The sequence below is a fragment of the Montipora capricornis genome, chromosome 6 (genome assembly GCF_036669925.1).
Source record: "Montipora capricornis isolate CH-2021 chromosome 6, ASM3666992v2, whole genome shotgun sequence".
NCBI classification, from domain to species: Eukaryota; Metazoa; Cnidaria; class Anthozoa; order Scleractinia; family Acroporidae; genus Montipora; species Montipora capricornis.
The window spans coordinates 50,401,524-50,424,784 of NC_090888.1; the positions used below are offsets into that span (position 1 = coordinate 50,401,524).

The following is a 23,261-nucleotide window of genomic DNA, read 5'->3' on the forward strand; positions in this document are numbered from 1 at the left end:
CAATCCAAGGGTAAAGGGGGAGAGCAAAAACACTCTGGAACAAGAAAAAAGAATCTATGCATTCAAGAAAGAGCACGGATATCGCAGAGCAAGACCTTGGCCAATACAAGTTTGGAGTTGAAGGTCAAATGCTAAGAGTTCTTTATATAAAATAGACGAAAATCAGTGTTATGTGGTTGTTGTAGTTCCACAGACCTGTTATCAGACCTTGGAATGTGCAATTTCGAAAACGAAACTGTTGTTTTCAACAACGTAATAGAAGCTACCAGAGATCGCACGATTTCACTTCTTTCTGAAATGGAATGTTTTAATCACAAAGAACAGGTTTTCCAAATTAAACACACGTAAATATTACGATGTTTTGAACACGTTAGTGTAAACGTAGACAAGAGATCCACAACACGTCTTTTCTACTGAGCTCAACTCGAAAAATACTCATTTCGTATCGACGCAGACCTCTACGTATCTCTGTCAGAGGTCACAAAATACTGCATGCACTTCGGCCCGCTTTGGTCAAGTGATCTTGATGCAGTTAAAAAGAAAAGCGTGCTCTTGGTACGAACTCTCTCCTCTTCTCGATTTGCACAATGCCCTACAAAATGGGGGACAAAATTCCTTGGGACAGTATAGGAAATACAAAAAGAAAAAAAACAAAACAAAAATCGTTTATGAAAATCGAGCGAGGAAACCCTATTTTGCAATAACTGGAAGATGTCCACTGTCCCTCCTTCTTCCTCCTAGACTGCGAACAGTCTCTCTTTGCTCTAGAATCGTCAGAACGCTTACGTTGAACTTTAAACGGCTGTATTTGTGACCCGCAGTTTCAGCCATTAACAGTTCAACGTACACGTTCTAACGATTCTAGAGCAAAAGAGAGACTGCTCGCAATGTACCTTCCCCCCTCCTACGATGTTGTTAACAGAAAACAGTTATACAGGAAGTTTGGGACGTACGGCACACAAAATTCAACATTTTTTGGGGGGAGGAGTGGGTAGTGTCATGGATTTTTCTTTCATGGCACAAAATGCTGTACCAGCCCATTCCTTGCATGTATTTTTGGAAAGCATCGGGCCTACATTGGTTGCATCCTAACATGGAAATTGTCTCCTTTTGAACACGAATTTAATTAGTGAAATTAATTTCAGTTTTCCATAGGGGCCTCATATCAACAGGAAAAATGATCCTACTACAGAAAAATATGAAATAAGAAGCTGTCATCTCTTTCTCTCTCTCCTCCATTTATAAACCGGTGGGGACTCGTCGTCTTTCTGAATCTTCTCCCGTCTTCCCTTGCCCTGGAAAACAACACAAATGACTTACATTACAAAAAGGAAAGAGACCAGCAACAACGATTCCATTAAACCAATCAAATGACAGTTTGAAATAATGCGTCTGAATCAATGCGCTTAGTGATTGGCTAAAAATACCGTGCAATTTCTCAGCCTATCAGAGGCTCGTGCCTTGTTCGTCTTCGCGTCCTTGGCGCCGGTTGAAAGAATTTGTGATTGTTGCAGCGTCGAGATTGGCTTATTCATTTGGCTTTGAATTGCTGTCTGTGATTGGCTAAAATAACTATTTTAGCTTTGGTCTTACTGAACGCAATTAAACATCGTTCCGAAAACATGAAAGTATTGAAACGCAGAATAATTTGAATAAGTACAGGTTTTCATTTGCTTTTGGATGAGTAGGAGGCCGAGGAAAGCTATGAGCAAGAGCAATCAGCAAAATGTCCTCGAGTATTAAATATCAAAACAAAAAATAGTAGATTTATTAAAACTCTTACAACGCTTTGCAAGACGCATCTTCAGACTCGCTCTTTTCTAAACCGGTCAAACAGGTTCACTGCAGTGTACTGAGTATTACGATATGAAATGATACTACCACTTTATGGTACTATCGAGATGCTTTGGTGATAATGGTTTAACAAAGATAATAATACTGTATTAATTATTATTGCACTCCATACCATCAGATGCTTTTGAAGCTCCAGCTCTTCAGATACTAGTTTCATTTTTTTCTCTCGTTCAATCCTTTCCCTTAATTCCTCATAGCAACGTTGCCGTTGTCTTTCAAGTTTCTGCAATCAAAACAAGATCGTGGGCGATTAGGATGTAAAAGTTGTGGATTTGAGGCCTATGACTGCTTGAAAGGACGTTCTGATTTTATTCACTACATTACTATTGCCATACCTTTAAAGTTTCAACACCTGGAGTTTGTATTACACCATTCTTGAGTGTTTCTATCCTGGGTCTATTGTATTTTCTTGACACCAGTTCTGGTACCGTGTCAAAATGAGCTGCTATATCAAAAGACTTGGCTAAAAACAGACAAAAGTTTTGTTCAAAGTCAACAACCACGGTTATTGATCGGCAGTATGATAGGGTGGGAAGTTCAGTGAACTACAACAAACTACATGTACCTGAACAAGGGTTCTGAAAGGAGCATGCATAAAAGCTGGATTGCGTTACGCTAATCTTGGTTCTTTAGAGGAAAGTACTTGACGTTTGTTCAATTTCTATCTTTCACTTCTGCATCGATCTAACTCCAGCAAGCCAAGACGAACCAGTCTAGACTTTTCTACCTGCCTGTATGAAATTGTCTGAACAGAAATTGACACTTTTCCTCTGACATTTGCATTTATTAAATCTCGTTCATTTATTTAGCCTTACAGAAAAAAAAAATGACAGGTGCGGAGTTTTGCTAACGTTTTCTTTTATTAAACATACTTGGTTCACGGGTCTGTGGTCTTTTTATTCTTGGTTTTAATGTGATTTCAGAGCGATCATTTTGGTACCCAGAACAAATCCTTGGGAAATTGAACTTCATTCTTGTGCAAGAGTTTCTTTGTTTGGGTTAAAAACCATATCTATTGATTACAGGGTGAAAACCTGGAATCCACCTTCCACAAAACTGACTTGCTGCCTGTGAGATGATAGGACTGTCTGATGTAGTCTTTGGGAGATAACAATTTTGATTCTTGGCCCTGTGTCACAATGCTTCTATGTTGATAAACTTTGGGGGAAGTTAAAGACCCAGCACAACCATATATGTTAAATTCAAAGAGAACAGGCATTATATCCTATATCCTAGACGATCTGAGTGGGGCCAGGTGACCCATCTTGGCTAAAGTCGATTGGATCGAGTCTGCCCACCACGATCGACTCAGGTTGGGTGTATGGACCAGTTTCTTGAAAGTCCCAGAACGTTTCGAGCCCTTTTCGGGTGTCACAATTTTCCCTGTTTCTTAAACAATGGAGAGCTATTTAGCCATCAAACTCCACAATCATTTTGCTTTTTGTTACCTTGATAACATGTTTAAAAACCAACCTATCAAACAAGCAGGGGGCAGTTTCGGAGGTGGTTTTTCAGACCTGAAAAGTTATCGGGACTTTTGAGAAATGTGCCCCAAGACACTTGAGGATGCTAAGCCACCTCAAGCTTCATGTCTGACATACTGCAGGGAAAGAAATGTCAAAGGTGGCATTCTTGCAATATTGTTGTAAAAAAGACGGTGAATTTTTGTCCTCATTAAAGAAGAAAGAAATTTGAAGAAGTTTCTTTATTACTAAAATGTTACTGACCCTCTCGTTTACTATCAACAAAAATGATATGATGATTTGTTGGTTGCAAATCATCTTCATCTCCTAACATATGAAGGACAGACTGCAGCTTCTCTATTTTCTGTTGAAAATTGTTGGGAAAGAAAGAAAAAACAAACAACTAACATTGATTTTTGGTCACAATGAAAGCAGGTTTTAAACAATTAATTCAGGATTGCTAACAGTATCCAACTGGCATTAAAATAAGTGGCTTGAAGTTTAATTAAGGAGGATGGAGACAGACAAAACAATGTACGGTAATAATATTAGTTCTAAATGTCCCCAAAAGTTCATATATGGATAAGGTAGGTATTGCTCAGGTCAATAATCACACAAAGCTGAACTTAAGTTCCAAGACAGACCAGTTTAAACAAATTCTATAAAGGTGGCTATGAATGTGCTCGAGAGAATTTTTTAAACTGGGGATTACCTTGTTCGCTTTCGAGATATTTGAGAAATAGAAAACATGTACCACGTTTCTATCAAGATAATTATAGAAACACGAGTCAAAGTTTGGGAGAACGAGAAATGCTGTAAAAACACGAGCTGCAGGCGAGTGTTTCCACAGCTTTTTCAAGTTCTCCCAAACTTTCACGAGTGTTTCTATAACTCGATAGAAACACGGAGTACATGTTTTCTATTTCTTTTAGAAAACAATGCCATGAGAAAAAGGAAAACTTGTTAACTCTAATTATCAAAATGTAAATTCTCTTTGCTCACGCCATCACTAAGTCAACAGCTCGTGCTAGTTCTGTGTCTCCATTGAGTTATAGAAACACGATTTTTTAACCAATCAGCGTGCATATTTTCTTAGGACTGTTTTCTAAAAGTGTTTAAAGTCAAAACACAGAGTGTTTTTTTTATGGCCCTTCTGTTGCCATGGTGGCCCATGATGTCACATCAACAAGTGCATCTCATTAAGCAGTTATCAGTGTTTCATATGGCACCATAATTTTGCTGTTACATGAAACAGTAAGGTAGATTCATTCCTTCAAAGTAGTACAGTTTGTTGCATTTGTGTTAAAACTGGTTTGGTAGTATTACCTTGGCTTCCATAGATCTCTTGGTATTAATGTAGTTAAGGTCTTGAGTTTTCATTAGTTTCAAGGCATCAGCGGTGTGCTTTGTTGTTCTCTTGATGGTGTGAACTCCATCCTAATGTAGACCAAGGGTAAAAAAATAATGATGTAAAGACCAAGGATCCTGTACCAGGCAACCATGCAGCTTAAATGAAAATAAAGTTGAAACAATTCCTATTCCACCAGACAACTGCCGACTGCTTGGCTCAGTTGGTTAAGCATGGGACTACCGTGCGTGAGGTCATTAACTCCAACCAGAAAAAAAAGGTGGTGTTTAAATAACAGAGGAGAAAGTGCTGCCTTTGTGCTTCCATCTGCCAATGGTTTGACTCTCTGGTCTTCAGGATGAAGAACTGTAGGCCCCACGTCACAACTCTGGGACATTAAAGGAAGTCCCACCCACTATTTGTGAGGAGTAGGGCATGGAATTCGCGTGCTCTCCATGGTATATGATGGTTGGGAGGGCAAATGTTCAAATGGAGTTACCCACTAGTTACAATAACCTACTCCACAATATACAAGATATGACATGACTTGACACTCAACCCCTCCCTACGCAATTTCCTGTTGCGTGCTACAGAATTTGCGTAGCGCGAGAACAATTGAAATCAAATCAATCAATCATGTATTTTCCCCACTTTACAGGAACAATAAAGAACTACATGGATCATGCAAAAAGAAAAACTAGTACCACTGTGAGCCCCTCTCTGTCAAGCCTATTATAAAGCACCAGTCCTATTCCAGTATTGTATAGTGTGTCTTGAATATATAAACACATCAGCATAAAACAAAAAGCTACCAGTAACCTTTGTTTTGTTGTTGATCATCTTGAAATAAAATTCATCTGGATTCCTGTTTAAAGCCTGCAAAGTAACAAACATACAACAGAACTGTTACCATAAAAGGAGACGGCAGTGTTCATGACATTTTAATACAAAAACAGACACTCGGATTATTAAACATTTCAAAGTTCATTTGAATGGAATCCAATAGCGATAACCTTTCAAAATTTTGGTCTGTTTAGATCATTTTAAGCTAAGCTTTAAACTCACTTTCTCTTTGAGAGCCTTCAGTCTGTTTTGTTTCTTGTGGTAATCTCTGAAAAAAAAAAACTAATGTTAGCAAAAAATACACTACATGTACTTTGATAGAGGAGAGCTGCAGCCTGAACACACATTGATGAATTCAGTCTTTTCTCTTACCCTTCACTGGTTTTCATGCAGTTGTTGTGAATAACACTTTTCTTTTCTTAATTAAATAAAAATGATATAATTAAGTCCATGTGTCTTGCTATGGAGGGTAAAAACGTTTGACATTTTCAATACTACATGTATTACCTCTACCATAACAACAATAATAATATCTAAGCTTATAACAAGAAGAAGGTCAACAAAAACCCAAAAACATTTGCTTCAATTGAGGTACCCTACTAAGGTGATGAACTACGTCTCACACTATTCAATGAAGAAGTCATGCAATAAGTGACATAAAGCTAAGGATGACTGTTATTGATTTTTTTTCATGCTTACTTTGCTCGCAAAACATAGTCCTTGTGCTTCTCAAGAAGACCATACTTTTTTCTGCTTTTTAACTGTGAATAAAACAGTCCATTCATCATAGTTTACAGTTACTTTGCTGCATGCTCGCAACCATAGACTTAATTAAACGAGCACTGTCATGCTTAATTCCCTGTTTTTAGGTCAAAAATGGGTACAAATCTAAATTAGTTCTTGAACTCATGTACAACATTCCTGACAACCCACTCACAAGATATGAAATATATTTACGGCACAAAGAGCTATTCAAATTTAAATTTTTGTGTCTTTCTGAAGACAATGTCTCCAAACTCGTAAGAACTGGCCAGTTTTTTTCAAGTTTCAATCCATTTCCATCCTCTCCATCTCTGGCCTTTGCTTCTGTTGTTAAGATGATAATTTATGTGTGAAGTGGTGTTCAAAGTGCTTTGATTTCATATAGGTGGCAAATTTGCAGGCAGTAAGATGGCTACAATGTTCCATGCAATGAAATGTTCTAGCCTCGGTTGTTTGAGGATAAAACCACTTATTGGACAAATAACCATCCAGCAGATAAGCATGACCAAAACCACTGAATAATGATTTATCCAGGAGGTTTCCACGAGATGAACCCTGCGAGCAGTCTTCTTGGATCTTCCTAGAAAAATCCTTTCCATAATTTCCGGTTTTTCAAGGAAGATCGAAGAAGACTCTGCTCGCAGAATACAGGAGGTAAAGCAGTGCAACATTCGAACAACTAGGGCCTATAAAATAAGTTTTCATGTAAAAATTGCATAACCACACGTTGACATGTGTCGTGTGTTCCAATATTCTGTAGAAATTCAAAGATTGCCCCTTGCCTATGACATTAACAAAGATTAAGAGTTTCAAGAGAACCCACAGAGAAATTACGGCAATATGTGCTGGAGAAGGTATATAATAATTTACCGTTCATTTTATTTCCATAAAAAGTTGTGATTTGAAAGTATGATTTTGTGGGGATTTTCTGACATGGGAAAGCATATAACCCTCATGCTAAGATTCCACAAAAAAAGGCTATTCCATTCGGGTTTCGACAAAACACTGACCCCCGGTCAACTGACCCCTTACTGACCCCCTACTGACCCCCTATAAAATCAATGGGAAAATGAATACTGCTTACTTAACCCTTTTTAAACAGCATTGTTCAACAGTATTTAAGTCTAAGCACCCATTTTAAAAAGGTTAGCTTACATGAAGTAATCGGCCATCACAACAATAATCGAAAACTAACCTTTTTAAAATGGGTGCTTAGACTTAAATACTGTTGAACAATGCCGTTTAAAAAGGGTTGTTGAGGCTTAAGTAAGCAGTATTCATTTTCCCATTGATTTTATAGTGGGTCAGTAGGGGGGTGAGTAAGGGGGTCAGTGTTTTGTCGAAACCCATTCCATTCTGATAACATAGCAAGGATGTCGTCTTACCTGGCCTCTTTCCCTATGATATTTCTGATGAGATTTTTTAGCCTTCTCAAAGGACGCCATATTGAAAATCTTTTGGACAATAAGAGCCCGTAGTATTATGTGGTCCTAATGTGTCACCAGAGAAGTAATCTGTCATGTAAAAGGCCTTGATTCGTTCAGAGGACTGGAACTACTCGATCGTTGCTTTGCGCGCCATGTGCAAAGTGCATCTTTTGCAATGGCGAATGTTGGAGAAACTGTAGCTAAATATGTAGGACACAAGGTTGCGAAAGTACGATGGATTCCACAAGTACAGGGTCAATTGAATCCCTCAGAGACTTTTGTAACTGGTGGATGGGACGACCAGGCAAGTTTTTGCATTGCAGAATACATAGTGTTTCTCCAGGAATTCCAGTGCACACTTTCATCATTTTCACGTTTCCTGTTCGATTTACTTTTTCTAGATTAATAAATTGAGTGTGTGGAAAGTCGAGGAGACGAATGGAGATTCGGCTGCGACTCATGCCGTTACCAATGAGCCGAAACTTTTGAGTGAAATCAATTTTATAGGAGATGTAACTGACATTGAGGTTCGTAATCAAAATTAAGTTAAGTTAGATTTATAAACATGATCTAAAGTATCTTGAAAACATATAAAAACGATGTAAGCTTATTTGGTATGATCGATTTGAAAAGGAGGCTTTATGATAGCTTTGTTGCCATCGATTTCGTACATGTTCGTTCCACTGGATGAAAAACGAATTTCCATGACACCCCCAACACCCCCAGCCTACTTACCCTACAAGGGTATTATCATTTAGTTACCGTTGTGCATAGTTTTTATTAATTAGTTAAATAATTAATTAATGTATTTATATATTTATTTGTATTGATGCTGAAAAGCCCTTTTTAGGGATGCTCAATAAAGTGTATGTATGATTGCATGATTAATAAGTTTGGAGAGAATTGAACCCATAGTTCTGAGTAGAACAATAGCGTAGATTTCAAGTGAAGGCCTTGGAAGGCATCAATGAAGGGTGGGTGCAGTGTATAATAGTATATCTGATTCATTAGTAGTTATGGTAATTGTTAGTCATGGTATATATTTTATTTTCCAGTGTATCGATTCTGGTCGAATCCTTGTATCATCTTCAACAGGAAGTATATCCTTGTTCAGTTACAATGCTAACAATCAAGTGAGTACCGTGTAGTGTTAAATGTGTAACCCATTGACTCCTTGGAGTGAGAGTTAACAGACTTAGGGCGTGTTCGATTGACGGTGTTCTGTAATAGGAAGACATGGAATAGGATTTAGAAATCCTTCGTTTTGACGGAGATGCACATTAATCACTTACTGAAAAACTATGTCCCCATTAACCCATTGGCATCCAAACCGGCCAGACTTAGTATTTTACTCTGTCTAACGCCAGACTATTTTACTCGTCAATGGGGAGCCCCTGGGAGTCAATGGGTTAAAATTGTCAAGCACCTGCTAAAATATTATTTTAAACATATCTTTGTTATCCTTGTTGCTTGGAAATGCTAAAAAATACCGTTTTAAATCATCACTCCACGTATTCTTATTCCGGAATAGGGTCAATTGAACGCACCCTTACTCTAACACCAGACAATTTTACTCTATTAACCCACTTTGACTCCAGGAAAGTGAAACTTGTTATGATAGATTAATTTCTCTGTCTAATGCCAGATGACTTTACTCATCAACTGAAGGCCATCTTGCGGCACCTGAGGAGTGAATAAGTTAACCAGTCAAAAACTATTTCCCTTCCATTAACCCATTGACTCCCAGGGGTTCCCCATTGACGAGTAAAATCGTCTGGCGTTAGACAGAGTAAAATACTAAGTCCGGCCGGTTTATGCCAGTTTTGACGTCAAAGGGTTAATCCATTTTGACTCCTGAGAATGAGATTTTATAATAATAGATTTTACTCTAACTCCAGACGATTTTACTTGTCAATTGGGAGCATCCTGGGGCATGTCAGGAGTGAATTGGTTGAACAGGGCAGATCATCCAGGCAGATGAATTTTGCTCTTGGGAAAAGTGAAAATGTTTACTGGCCAGAAGAGCAAGTGAAATTTGCCTCTGTCAGCAGTGCAGGGCTCGAAATTGCGACCAATACGGTCGCATTGGCGACTAAATTTTTCCCTTTGCGACTAAAATATCTGGAGAAGTTGCAAATTTGCGACTTGTTGTCACCTTCGTTCTTTCGAAACAAAAGGGTTAGCAGTTGCCACTTTGCTAAAATAAACAAATAAATAAATAAATGACAAAATTATTTTGTTTCTCGCAGTGAATTTTCTCTGAAGGTAGCGTAATTGTATAGTAATTTAGCTGCGATGTTACGTGCACAGCTCCATTCCTTCGATCATTCGCCATTTTCAGCAGTTTCTTTACACACAAGTACTGCGGGCTCATATTTTTCTGCTAAACCGCTGACAACACAATGCAGCGCGGCGATTTTGCGACTAAGATTTGCAAAATTGCGTCTAAATTTTCGTATCTTATCGCAAAATGCGACTGGATTTTTTCGTTAATTTCGAGCCCTGCAGTGTCATGAGTCTGGTGGTAGGCTAAAATGCTCAATTAATGCTCATTATACATAGGCTAATAGGGCTGTTCTTGAAATTTGAATTTTTTTAATTTCATAATTTCAACACAAATAAAGGCTCAGCTTCACAAAAAAATATATGTACAACACAAACGGTTGACTGTTGTAAAACCAATACCAAAGTAATTACTTCGACCAATTGCATCAGGTGAAAACAACGCAATGAACCAATCCAAATTTGTTGCAATTCCATGTAACTGGCTCAAAATGCAGGAAAAATCGACTTATCCCTCCCTGCTTACTCAATCTTGAATATGCAAATGGGTAATTGTGAAGAAGAGCTCCCCAAAAAACCTGTCGGCCGACTGTCGGTCAACTGTCGGCCGACAGTCGGCCGACTGTTGCCCAACTGTCGGCCGACTGTTGGCCGACTGTTGGCCGACAGTTGGGCAACAGTCGGCCGACTGTCGGCCAACAGTTGGCCGACTGTTGCCCAACTGTCGGCCGACAGTTTGTGTTATGTTTGAGGCCAAAGTGTTGGCCGACTGTCGGCCAACAGTCGGCCGACAGTCGGTGACCTGTTGGCAACCTGTCGGTAACGTGTCGGTAACCTGTCGGCGGGACAAACTAAAATGATCATAAGCATTTACTTGTCTATTGCTTCTAAACTACGCGAAAAGAGCTAAAGGCAGTTCATAACAATACCTTGAGCAGCACTTATACTACTAATATGGCTTTTGTCAACTGTTTTAGCGTTGGCTAGCGATACTTGCCCACATTGTAAGCATCATTCATACATACATGACATACCATAAGAGGCCGCGTTGCATTGTAGGGCGATTTGAATAAAAGAGTTTGTCTCCTCTACTAACTATGTATTGATACGTAGCTTATGGTTTTCAGAGTTTTTAGCAGAGTTTTCGATTAAATTATCTTCCAATGCGATTCTTAGATTGTCTGGTGTGTTGTAAATTACGTAAGTGATATATCTTATACGCATCTGATAACAACCGATAACAGTTGATCGGTAAGTAGGTGAAGTCTGTCGAGTCATACATCACCATTACGGAATGTCACGTTAACTGCTCGTTTTTACCACAATTTTTCTTTTTTCTTAACCGATCGGTAACCTGTTGGTTAGCTGTCGGTAGACTGTCGGTAAGCTGTCGGCCGACAGTTGACCGACAGTCGGCCGACAGGATTTTTGGGGAGCTCTTCTTCACAATTACCTGCAAATGAGTCCAACGTTAACCCTTTTTCTCCTAAGAATGACCCTCATGGATTTGGCCGGTTTAGGGATGAAGGGTTTAGAGTTACCCTCAGCTTTATTTTCTAGAAATTGAGAAAGTTGCTAAATTTATTTAACATATTGTTTTATTTCAGATCATGAGACCCCAAATAGAGTGGAGTGCAATTCATCTTGTCAGGGGGCATCAATGCCCATGCACAAGTCTTGCTGCAAACTCCATTTCTTCAGATTTTGTGAGTGCTGGTGAAGATGGTCGGATAAATGTTCTTAAATTGGACCATAGACACCCAGTTAGAACCGTAGGTAAGACAGGAAAATTTAAATTGTGAAAGCATAATTTTAGTATCTATTGTCAGAAGGAGAAAGACTATGATTTACTTATCCTGTTTTGGGGTGGGCATTTCCTGTGTGGTGTGTTAATGGCAAGTCAGGAGAATCTGTTGCAATGCTCTTTGGCAGCATGAACAGGGAGTTGGTGGTTCAAGAACTAGCTGTTATTTCCCTAGACAAAATTATGTCTAGACAATGATTATGCAAAATTTTGGTGGGCAAACAAGATGTACAAATGTATTATCAATGGGATTTGAGAAAAATTTATAGTGAATGACTTAACTTTATGTATGGCCTTCCAGAATTTTAGTGGTATAGATCTAAGTATGTATCTCTCTCTCTCTTACTCTCAAACAAGACGCTCATGACATGAAACTTAATCACCTCCTTGCATTTACTGATTAACAGTATTTATGTAATTTTTCTTTTTTTTTCACTTTAGCGTTAAGGTTAATGGGTTTTGTAAGAGCTTATCTGTTGAATTTAAGATAATTTAAGTGTATCTTTACTATTACTATTAACAATAAAGTTGACAGTTACTTTTGAAAATAAATTCTTTGTAGTTAGTCTTACGAAGCTTGTTTCATCCCGACCAAGGGACTCATTAGAGACCTATCTGCTTGGCAAACTCGTTGGGCATCGTGCCCAAAGTCTCGTTCGCTAACAAAAGGATGACAGCAATCTCGCCTTATATCTCATAAGGATTCCAGACTGTGCAAATTCACGAGTGAAAAATTGACAATAAAGTTGACAGTTACTTGTGAAAGTACATTGTTTGTGGTTAGTCTTAGGAAGCTTGTTGCTATTAAGTATGTGTAATTAACCGTTTGTTTAGTATTATTGGTTGTAATAAGTGCAATAATATGCAATTGGCATTACAAATTAATAAACAAACAGAAACAGTGGAAAATTTAAGGTTTAGGTAAATCTTGTTTAATTTTTAAGAAAATAATAGAACTGACAATAACCTTTGTGTGATTTTTTTTAAAGAATCTGCTGATAGCACAACCATAAATGACATCACCTTCACCAATTCAAATGAAATAGCTGCGGTAACATTTGGTGGTCAGATGAAAGTTTGGGACCTTAGACAGCCAAATGATAAACCTGGACGGACGATGTTACTGTAAGTACATGAACCGGTAGTCAACTAGGTGCCTCCTACCAGGAGCGTTTTAAAGCTGTGTTATGTTTTCCCCAATTGATGCGTAGTAAAATCTTCAAGTGTCACTGTGGGAAAGCTTAGGGTTAATTAAAGGGGACAAAGTTCTTGAGTGAACCTACAATAGTACAATCTGTGTCAATGTTAGGAGGCATGTAGGGTTAAAGTAGAGTTCCTGTAAACTAGTAACCTCATAGTTTTAGAGCACTTTGCGCATTTTGTTCGTGACATCTTATTAACATCAACAGAGTACCGTAAAATGAAATGGTTGGTTGCCCTAAGAAAAAACAACGGACAAACCAGCCCAAAACAGAAAATGTACTACATAAACAGCACCTGACTCACTCAATGGTTTTCTGTTGTCAATGTCTGATGGTAGTGTGAAGTGAACAATAATTAATTTTCCGCAGTTTAGCATTTTTGAATATCTGTGGCTTTTACAAAAAAATGCTGATAGGGGAATTCACATATAGCTGGCGATGGAGATTGAAGACTCCATTTTGAAAATGAAAAAAAAAAAAAAAAACACAGGTGCACACTTAGAACTATGGGATATTCAAACTCCAATGCCGTGCAACGGCATCCCAACACAGCATGCATCTAATCGTAGGGGGTTTCCCAATGGGCAACCAAGCGTTTATCAGGGTAACCAAATTTACTGGTTTAGTTGCCTGGCTTTGAAACAGTGACAACCTGGAATTTTTTTTAATTTCGAGCACTGTCTGTGGTTTTCTAACCCCAAGAGTGATCAGAAAATAATACACCATATTGAGAGAGAGAGAGCTTGTTGTGTGCTGTTGAGTTTATTAAATTCTTTCTTTGTTCTCAACATCTCTATGCTTTGCTAACTCCAAATTAACAATGATAAGAAAATAATACACCATCGTCCTAAATCCATGCACAACATATCATGGTCGATAAAACTACAGACAATGCTGAACCACTTTCGATTTGTTAATTCTAGATCTGGGGATCGGGTGTCTCTACTTTGTCTGGACAAACATCCTACACAACCTCATTTACTGGCAGCAGGAGGACAAGATGGGGTGTTGAGTATCTGGGACATGAGACAAGAACTCTACCCTGTCACGCTATTAGAAGCACATAATGCGGAAAGTAAGTTGTGTTGATGCATGTATACTGGAAGTAACTTAGAAGTTGAAGTATTATAAAGTATATGTATTATAAGATATACGTACAGTGTAATATGAAAAGATATGAGTAATCATATTATTTATTACAGCAATACCTGTAATATTAAAAAAAATACAGACCGTGAAAGGCCTGACATATCAAATTAAACAATTACTAGTTACAGATAATAATACATAATATAGACCAAATGCATAAATGGCGACCAAAATATTATTCTTTTGCTTATGTGCAAATTAGACTCACTGGCTTGCTTGGACAAAATACAAAAGAAATGTTGCTTGAGAGCGAGGTTAGTGAGTCTAATTAGCACATAAACAAAAGAATACAGTTTTGGTTGCCATTTATGCATGCGGCCTATTCTAACTTGTAATAAAAAGTTTCGTAGTTCTTACATTATAAAGTCATTAAGAGCCCTACTTACCTGTAAATTAAGTTAACCTTATTTAAGTTATGGTTGGTGCTTGATTAGCAACCTGTGTGGTTATTCAAGGCAACAGATGGGCTCTCATTCAAAGTCAGGCTTTTAGTAAGTTTGAGGTGACGGCGACACTTGCTCATTCGTTCAACAACCTTGATCTGACTTAACATGTGGCCTTCCCTTCTCAATAAGACAGTAGGAAGCCACTCATTGAAAAATGATTAACATAACCTTAACCATCCTTGTATAATTGTAGTTTGGGAAGTGAGATTTCATCCATTCAGCCCAGACAACTTATTTACATGTTCTGAGGATGGCTCTCTTTGGCACTGGGATGGAACATCTGTTGCTGTGCAAAGTGTCACAGGCATACCAGGCGCTAACAAAAGCTTCCTCCCAAGCAGTGTTAGCAATGGTGCTGGCATAGGTGGCGGCTATGACAGCGGAAGTCCCTGGTTGTCAGTGGATGCAACCAAACATAAAATGGAGACATTTTCATTACTTCCTTACAACAGACTGTCGATTAATTCGCTGGATATCCTTTCAAGACACTTGTTAAGTGGAAGTGACTGCGAAGCTATTTTTATGATAAAAGATCTTGTAATAAGATGATTAGTTTGGTATTTTACAGACAATTAATTATTTAATATTTGAAGAGTTCTTTTAATGTGTACATGGACAATCATTTAGGCTGTACAGTAGGATTTTTCGTACTTAGGTTACTGTAATATAACATGGCAAAATTAGTTAAAGTGCTGTCACTCAAAAGGTCACTTTTTCTTTTTTGTCAACCCATTGATCCCTCTGGCTCACTAGGATGCCACCAGTTGATGAGTAAAATCATTTGGCGGCAGGCAGAGTGAAATCTGTTAATTCTCACTCCCCCTGGGATTCAATGCATTAATAGGGAGTTTAGCAAAGACGACGGGTACGGCTACGGCAACGCCTCAAAGCAAGAATATTATTGGGTGAAAAAGGAAAAATGCTTCTGCTGCACGTGCAACACGAATTTCCGTGCATTTCTTTGCCATACTCCACAAAACAATGTGAAATCACCAAATTTTAGGTTTTGATGACAACGTGAGCTTATAACAATGAAAAAGTCATTTTCAGTTTTGACTTTAAAACCATTCGTACCCATCCATTTACAGGATAGTTCGCCTGTATTGAACAATGTGAACAAGACGGATTAATCGCGATATACTTGCGATAGCATAAAGTTATATTTTGGACTAACGTTTTCGTTGCTGTAGCCGTCGTCTTTGCCAAAGCTCCCTATTGAAGGGGACATTAACTCATTGACCAATAAGGCACCCTAGGGCACCCCCAGTTGACAAGTAAAATAGTCTGGTGTCAGACAGAGTGGAACCTGTGAAGTCTCACTCCCAAGAGTCAATGGGTTAAAGTGTAACAAAAGGAGCTACAGGTAGCCTATACTTTGTCCAAAGTTTTTATGATTGTGACTTTACCCCTACAGATCAGTGTTTACTGTTACTTAGAGGTTTTTCTGTACAATCTTAGTGCACTTTTGGCATGATTTCCAAGTTATGAAATACAACTGGATATTGTGCAATTATTATTTTTTGTTTCTTGTCACGGAACACAAATTATGTGGCACCTTGCAAAATTTCACAAAGTCTTGCAAACACCTTTACTTGGATGTGCTTATAGCACACACATTCATGGTTACATGAGCAAATACTAAAATCTTTTCACATTTGAAATGGTTGGATAATGACTTATTCCTTAGATAAAGTTATCCAGCTTTTAAACAACTAGGGTCTAGTTTTTTTTTGGAAAATGAATTTCCAGTAATTCTTGTTTATCCTTAACTAGAATATGGCTTAATTGATACAATGGGCCTGAGACATGAATTCATCACCTCGAGGTCCTGAGGAAAAACACCTTCTACAAAACTTTTCTTTTTTAACTTAGCCATGAAGTCATTTTTCTTGGATGAATTTCACGTTTCCCATTTCAAAACTGAGTAGATCTTTAACAACATTAATTACATATTCATCCAATAACAGGAAGTGCAAGTAGTGAAAAAAGTTGGGTCACCTAAATCACAAAGCAATGCAAGGATAATAATAATGATTATTAACCCAGAAGTATCACTGAATGTAGTGAAATTGTTTTGCTATTTATGGATAAAACATCTTTTTATCAACTGGAAAAAACAACTTATTTTTTGAGCTTTTTCTTTTTGAAATATTAAAATTAATAAATAAATAAACATGCATTAAGTCTAACAACAAGATGAAATTTAATTCTAGATTGTTTTTTCCTGGTTTGAATATCTTTCATTTTCAGAACTAAATTCAAGGCATTTAAAATCACTGAGCAAACTATTTTGGAAATTACAGGGAAAACTTTGCCAAATGAACATGGATACAATTGTTTCATTATCTTATCGCCATCTCTACTTCTATACAAGATTGGTTACAAGGCAGAGTATTTTAAGACACAGTATTTTCACGAGTGTTCTGTAACAGCCTTTATTGAACTAAATCCTTGAAATTTAAAAACATTGGGTTTAGAAAATCCTCCAATGTTCGATCTGAGCAGCTAAGGGTACTGAAGTGAAAAAAGATCAAGACCAAAGATTGAATAACTATTACCATGTGAAAAAGGAAATTGTTACAAATAGCAAAAAGTGAAAGTGACAAATTTTGTGTGAGTTACAAATGTAGGGCTAACCGTGAAGATTTGCTATGAAAGGTGGAAAGTGTAAACTGCAGGTTGGGTTTGCAGGTCATTGTTTTACCATAACTGAAACAACCCAACCCAAACCTTCGGCTTAACCCATTGACTCTCCGGGGTTCCCCACTGACGAGTAAAATCATCTGATGTTAGACAGTAAAATACTAAGTCTGGCCGGTTTAGGCCGGTTTGGATGTCAAAGGGTTAATTAATGGTGACATACCGGTACCGGTAGTTTTTCAGTGAGTGATTAAACCATTGACTCCCAGGGGTTCCCCATTGACGAGTAAAATCGTCTGCCGTTGGACAGAGTAAAATACTAAGTCTGGCCGGTTTAGGCCAATTTGGACGTCAAAGGGTTAAACATCTAAAGCATAGTGTTTAGGCCAAATGTTGGCATTAGTACAGGTTTGGGTTGTTTCAGCTAAAGTGAAACATTGACCTACAACCTGCGGTTTCCACCCTCTATATGAAAGGTTCAGAATGGTGTGAAAACTCCTTGAGACATTCTTTTGTTCTCTTAGCTCACGTTTTTTGCAGTTTACGTGTTTTCTTTTGCTTTTTGAACTTTTATGTGCTGTTTCTTCTTATGCAAATTTTGGGGCCTGTTATTAATGTGAGGATAAGACGGGTGGTGGCCAATGTTCATGAAAACCAAGGAGGACCTTGTAATCTATTCTGCTTAGTGGCTGCTGAGGTTGAAAACATCTTTCAAAATATTTGTAATAATGCACTGCAATGCTCATGCAGATGCATAAATATTATTTTGCAAGACTTTATAGCCCTGCATACGTAAAAAGCAGATTGGGATATTACTCATACACTCCGAATTTTTATTGCAACGCCCCTTCAGTTGCACATCTTCGTATAATGGTCTTTTTCACAACAAACGTGTTTCTTGTCTTTTCTGATCATGTGAATTACATCCATTTGCAGTGAACTAAAACTGCAAATAATTCACCATCACCGTGACTGGTAACAAATATGATATATTTTTTTAGTTATAACAAAATAATCTCTGTGAAGAATGGTATACATGTAGATCCCATCTTCTCAAAGTTTGTAAAATAAAATAACTTAAAAGCTACTCATACAGTGTATTTCCTATCAGAAGCCAAAGTATTTTTATATAAATTAAAAGTACATTATACCCCAAATTGCCTCCTCTTACCTGAACGGAAAAAAACCTATTACAGTGCAGTGTAGTATAGTGTACAGTGCAGTGGGAATAAAACTACAAGTTTTTGCTGCGTTCTGTTGTTGCTGCTGTTTTGCATGGTGGAGCATATTTTTGTTTGCACTTTCAATTAAGGATCTTACAATATATTTACATTGTAGTTTTTGTAATCATTGTTCTGTTGGTCTTTTTTTGCATGATGTCACTTTTGTTTAATTTATTAGCATCATTCTTGTTTAAATTGTCAGACAGCCATAGAACTTTTTGTTGAATATTAAGTTTCATTGTTTGCCCATTGTAAAGCCACATAAGGTTTGTAAGTAGCCTATCACTTGTAATTTGGTTTATAAATTATGTAAGTTTTGACGATTTCTTCCTTCTTTGTTCTTTAAGTTAAAAATGTATTTTCAATGATTTTATTTAGCAACTGTTTCTTTGAGATTAAATTGTAACCGATTAGTCAACTTAAAACGTGTTGAAGTATTTGGCTTTTGGCTTCTTCACCTGTATAATAACATGCTTCCTTTTTGTTTTGTTGTAGCTAAATTTTGTTGACTTATGTTTTGCTTTCTTCACATGCCATTTGTAAGTTATTTCACAGAGGAGCTAAAATCAGATCATTTAGAATTTGCCATAGCGTGATATTCAAAGCACTTAGACATTGTAAGCCATAGTTCATGGTTTTCACAGATTCTGTTGATTCCTTTTAGGCATAAAGTCATCACTGCACCTTCTACACACAGACCTTTTTGAGAAAGGGCTCTGAATCGAGTAACGACAGTAGCAGTGATAAGAAAACAGCTTCGTCATTTATTTAATTCGCTTTCATAATTTACGAAACAAGCAAATTGATTGCCCAGGTTTCTGGCATGTTTTGGTTGAAACTTGCAGGGTGATATTTCCAGCAGTCTGTAGGCTACATCCTCCATAACTTGACCTAACAAAAACGTATTATTTTTAGTAAGCATTACTTGCCATCAAAGTAGCTTTATTTGGGGAACAGGGGTGACATCAATCGCCTCCCCTAACGAGGCCCAGGTTCAAATCCCAGACTGGGTTGAGTTTGTTGGTTATTTACTCTGTTCAAAGAGGTTTTTCTCTGGGTACTCTGGTTTTTCTACTCTACCCAGTTATAGCCCCAGTGCAAGAAGAATTGATGCCTGAATATTAAGACATGTTGAAGAAAACAAAACCTCCAGTCCAGGAACTAATGTACTTCGTCTTAAATCAAGCCGTTATGTTTTTTATGCTTTTTGGACAAGGAACTTACAAAAATGTCAAATTTCAAAGACATTAAGATGATATATGGGAAATCGAGAAGGAAAATTATTTATAAGGACATTTTAACGGTGAATCAAAGAATGGGTACCTAACTTATCAGACAAATTCAATAGACAATGAGTAATAAAGTGGATGATATACAATGTATTAACAATATTACTTAAATAAAAGAAAAGTACTATTAGATTGTGATGAAATATCTTCCTAACGTGAATGCAGTAAGATCATTGGTCTTATGTTCAGGATTTACAAACTATACTGTGATTCCACATTAAACCGTGCTTTTGGCTTGGACTTTACACCCAATAATGTTACAGGGGCATTCGCTTTTTTAAAAAGCTCAGTAATTTGTAGTGGGAAAAAAAAACTTCATACTTAATAAGCCTAAAAGTGGAGCTCCTGTGTTATTTATTCTTACAATAAGTTAACCTGGCTTGAGCCTGCATTCCAATTGAAAAACCAGTACCTTGTCAGGAGCTTTAAACTTGAGCCTGTGATATGGTCATGTGATACTGGTCAGTGGATACCTTGTTTTGACAGGTTTCAATTAACCATAACCATGTTTTAGCAAAAATGCAGTTTGCACCACAGAGTTTCACATTGCCATACATGGAGGGGTGGACCTATGGTCGTACGGTGACCAAAACCTAATTTTCACACACAGATGGGGTACCTTAGCATCTTTTCTTACCAATGGTGCTCTGCTATCAATTTAACCCATTGACAAATGCCCTGGGACGCCCCCACTTGACAAGTAAAATCGTCTGGCATTAGACAGAGTAAAATCTGTTTTGTCTCACTCCCAGGGATCAAATGGGGTAAAAAATGTACTTTCGCCACCTTTCCCACCTTAAAGTTTCTAAAGACTGAAGCCACTTGTGAAGATATTATAAATTGTACAAAACTTACCTGTACAAAGTATTATTTTTTCTTTGGTGAGATATTTTATTGTCTGTGCTGTCTTTGTAAGACATTCTTCTGAGAGAAAAGGGGGATCAGCAAACACCAGATCAAAGGAATGTTCTTTGACAGAATTTGGTAAATCCAAAGGGTTCTTGTAATCATAAAACACAAAATCCTCTCCAAAGACAGCAAATCTCTTGTCAAATTCAAATATCTTTGTGTCGCACCCAAGTGGCTTTACCTCTGCAAGTTTCTTGTATAAAGTTGGTGCACAGAGACAAGCTATCCTTCAAAACAGAAGAAAAACAGGGTTTTCAGCAATCAAAGAGGTGGAAGCCCCACTTCTTAAAAAAGCATACCCAGGGGCAGATCCATACATTATTACTGCTTTCCACTGTTTTATGGAAATTGGTCGGGAACACAGGAAAAGGAGACTTTGGAGAGTTAAAATCCAAAGAATTCCCAGGGGGAACATGCCCCCGGACGCCCCTAAAACTTTTTCGTTGTTTTGGAAACCGGTCATTATTTATCCTAGACCTGCCCCTGGTACAGGTGTTTTGATGGAGACTGGCACCCTTGATTTTCTTTGAGTAGCTACAGCTGTAGGTGGCAGGGATTGTGTAGTGCAAGAGGTGGCAGCTGACCTTTCAGCCAGAAGTTTGGCGACATGCAGCTAACAGGTCCCCTCCCCAATCCATTCGTCTACGGTGTATTTCCATGCTAAAATGGAACGTGGGTGCCTCTTATAACCAAAAGGATTCCACATTCAAGGAACCCCTCACACTAATGGAATCAATGAAAGGGACAATACAGGAGCATGGGGTGGGGAATACTTATTATGGGACATGCCTTAACATGGCCAGCCATCAACATATTTAAAGCCAATCAGCCCGTGCATGGCCCAATAAGCCAGTTGCTACTATGCAAACTTGGCAAGGCAATAAGTTGAATCCAATTTCATTATTATAACACTCCCATATATTGCTGAGAATGTTGGTTAGCTTAAGTAAGGCACACTCCCCCCTTCCCCCCCCCCCCAACTAGCACCCCACCTGTAAAACAACCACTCAGAACTGTAGAGAATGTATGTAACACAAATGATGTTACCTTTCTTGTCTAAATCTTTCTCACACTCAAAAAATAACTGAAGAGAAAAGAATAGTTTGTTCACCTGCCATAGTTAGCTGCCCTCAAAGCTTCCTTGGCTAGTATGAACGCTGTGTCATCGTCATACCAAAATTGACTGAGTTGCTAGAGGGAAAAAAAGGAACTGTGATGAACTAATAGTTATTATTAATAATGATTATGTAAACCAGTGGTGCAAATTTGTTTGACGCACAGTATCACATGATTTTACAAATGAATGTGTGAGGTTGGGTGAAGGACTGTGTCAGCTGAAAAATTCAAAGTAAGGCAAGTTCAGAAGGTCCACAATGTTGTTTGTAATGGATGTAAGGGAATTTCCCTGTGCAGCACTTTCACAAACTATGCACAGACTGAAGCGCATGTTGTAAGATACACATTTTGATAACCATCACCAACCTTTATAGTTAGATAGACAATATCATTATGAGTGAGAGATATGTTTATATAATAACCCAAGTTATTCACGGATTTTGATTGGTTCTTGCCTATGATCTATTAGAGGACAGACGCACGATTGACTTCACCATCAGCTTTTATGCGAATAAAGTCTAATTCTTTATTACAAAAAACAAATAGATTCCATGTTGCCGTGGGTCTGTTCAGTAATAGATCACAGAAGACGTCAAAATGTGGTAAGAACATCAGTGACACACTCGGCTATCACCTCGTGTGCCACTTTTTTGTTCTCGCCACATTTTGACGTCATCTCTGATCTATTACTGAACAGACGCACGGCAACATGGAATCTATTTGTTAAATAGATAAAGTGCACGCACCTACTTTGCACTGAATGCACACAAAAAATTTGTTACAGCACTGAAAATAAAAAAAGTTGATTTTGTACCCAGTTTTCCTCCATATCTATGTTTCCACCTGAAGCTTCTTTTTCTTGCTTTTCTTTTTCTTCGTTATAAAACTCTTGCAATGCTGCAAGGGTATGTGCAGATAACTGTGGTATGTCATCACTGTCATCATTATCATCAGCATTACTCTGCAAATTTGTTGATCAAAACACTTAAAAAATTAAATACATAACACAATAATCTAGTAGTTATAAATGTGACAAGACAAACAGCAAAACATGATGCATCACCTGGCCTATTAAGTTTAAATATGCAGAGACGAACGAAAGCTCTGCTTTGCTTTCTAAATTCGTCATAGAAAACACTCTCACAACACGGATGAATCTACCCCCAAATATACTAGACAATTATTTAAACGTAATCTTAATTACGCTTAATACTTTGTCACAAACTTAGAAATGATCTACGCATAATATCGGCTTTTACTTCGTGTAGAAGACACACATGACGTTACAAAAGCTTTAGGGGTCCTTTGGGATTTCGAATCTAATTAGGTATTGTTTCACGATTTTTGTTCTACTGTTTTACGTCATGTGTGTAAAAGCCAATCTGATAGTCATTGAACCTCTCTTAGTCCGCCATGTTGAAATTTAGCAGCCAGGCCAAATTTAGTGCAGCCTGGCCACCAAGGAAAAGAAAGATTACAGTTTCCATGACAACACTAATTACT

The 23,261-nt window shown here is 37.8% G+C and overlaps 3 protein-coding genes across 4 annotated transcripts; 1 reads left to right on the top strand and 2 right to left on the bottom strand.

Annotated features, from left to right (window-relative positions):
• Window positions 1-286: 286 nt before the first annotated feature.
• Window positions 287-7,746, bottom strand: LOC138052374 (probable U3 small nucleolar RNA-associated protein 11). The gene is made up of 9 exons (XM_068898851.1): window positions 7,656-7,746; window positions 6,208-6,269; window positions 5,731-5,776; window positions 5,485-5,541; window positions 4,644-4,754; window positions 3,582-3,681; window positions 2,190-2,317; window positions 1,967-2,077; window positions 287-1,295 (listed from the first exon to the last, which is right to left on the bottom strand). Exons 1-9 carry the CDS (start codon window positions 7,713-7,715, stop codon window positions 1,215-1,217), a joined length of 756 nt encoding a protein of 251 aa, XP_068754952.1. The 5' UTR covers window positions 7,716-7,746; the 3' UTR covers window positions 287-1,214.
• Window positions 7,745-15,274, top strand: LOC138052373 (nucleoporin Nup43-like). Its single transcript, XM_068898850.1, has 7 exons — window positions 7,745-8,001; window positions 8,099-8,224; window positions 8,753-8,830; window positions 11,588-11,756; window positions 12,774-12,909; window positions 13,910-14,061; window positions 14,775-15,274. Exons 1-7 carry the CDS (start codon window positions 7,873-7,875, stop codon window positions 15,128-15,130), a joined length of 1,146 nt encoding a protein of 381 aa, XP_068754951.1. The 5' UTR covers window positions 7,745-7,872; the 3' UTR covers window positions 15,131-15,274.
• Window positions 9,236-23,034, bottom strand: LOC138052375 (EEF1A lysine methyltransferase 1-like). 2 transcript variants are annotated; one of them, XM_068898853.1, is made up of 5 exons: window positions 22,822-23,034; window positions 22,573-22,719; window positions 21,754-21,833; window positions 20,589-20,869; window positions 9,236-9,380 (listed from the first exon to the last, which is right to left on the bottom strand). In XM_068898853.1, exons 1-5 carry the CDS (start codon window positions 22,885-22,887, stop codon window positions 9,349-9,351), a joined length of 606 nt encoding a protein of 201 aa, XP_068754954.1. In that variant the 5' UTR covers window positions 22,888-23,034; the 3' UTR covers window positions 9,236-9,348. The 2 variants fall into 2 exon arrangements, with proteins under 2 accessions (XP_068754954.1, XP_068754953.1); XM_068898852.1 differs by lacking the exon at window positions 9,236-9,380 and adding an exon at window positions 19,189-19,335.
• Between the last annotated feature and the right edge of the window lie 227 nt (window positions 23,035-23,261).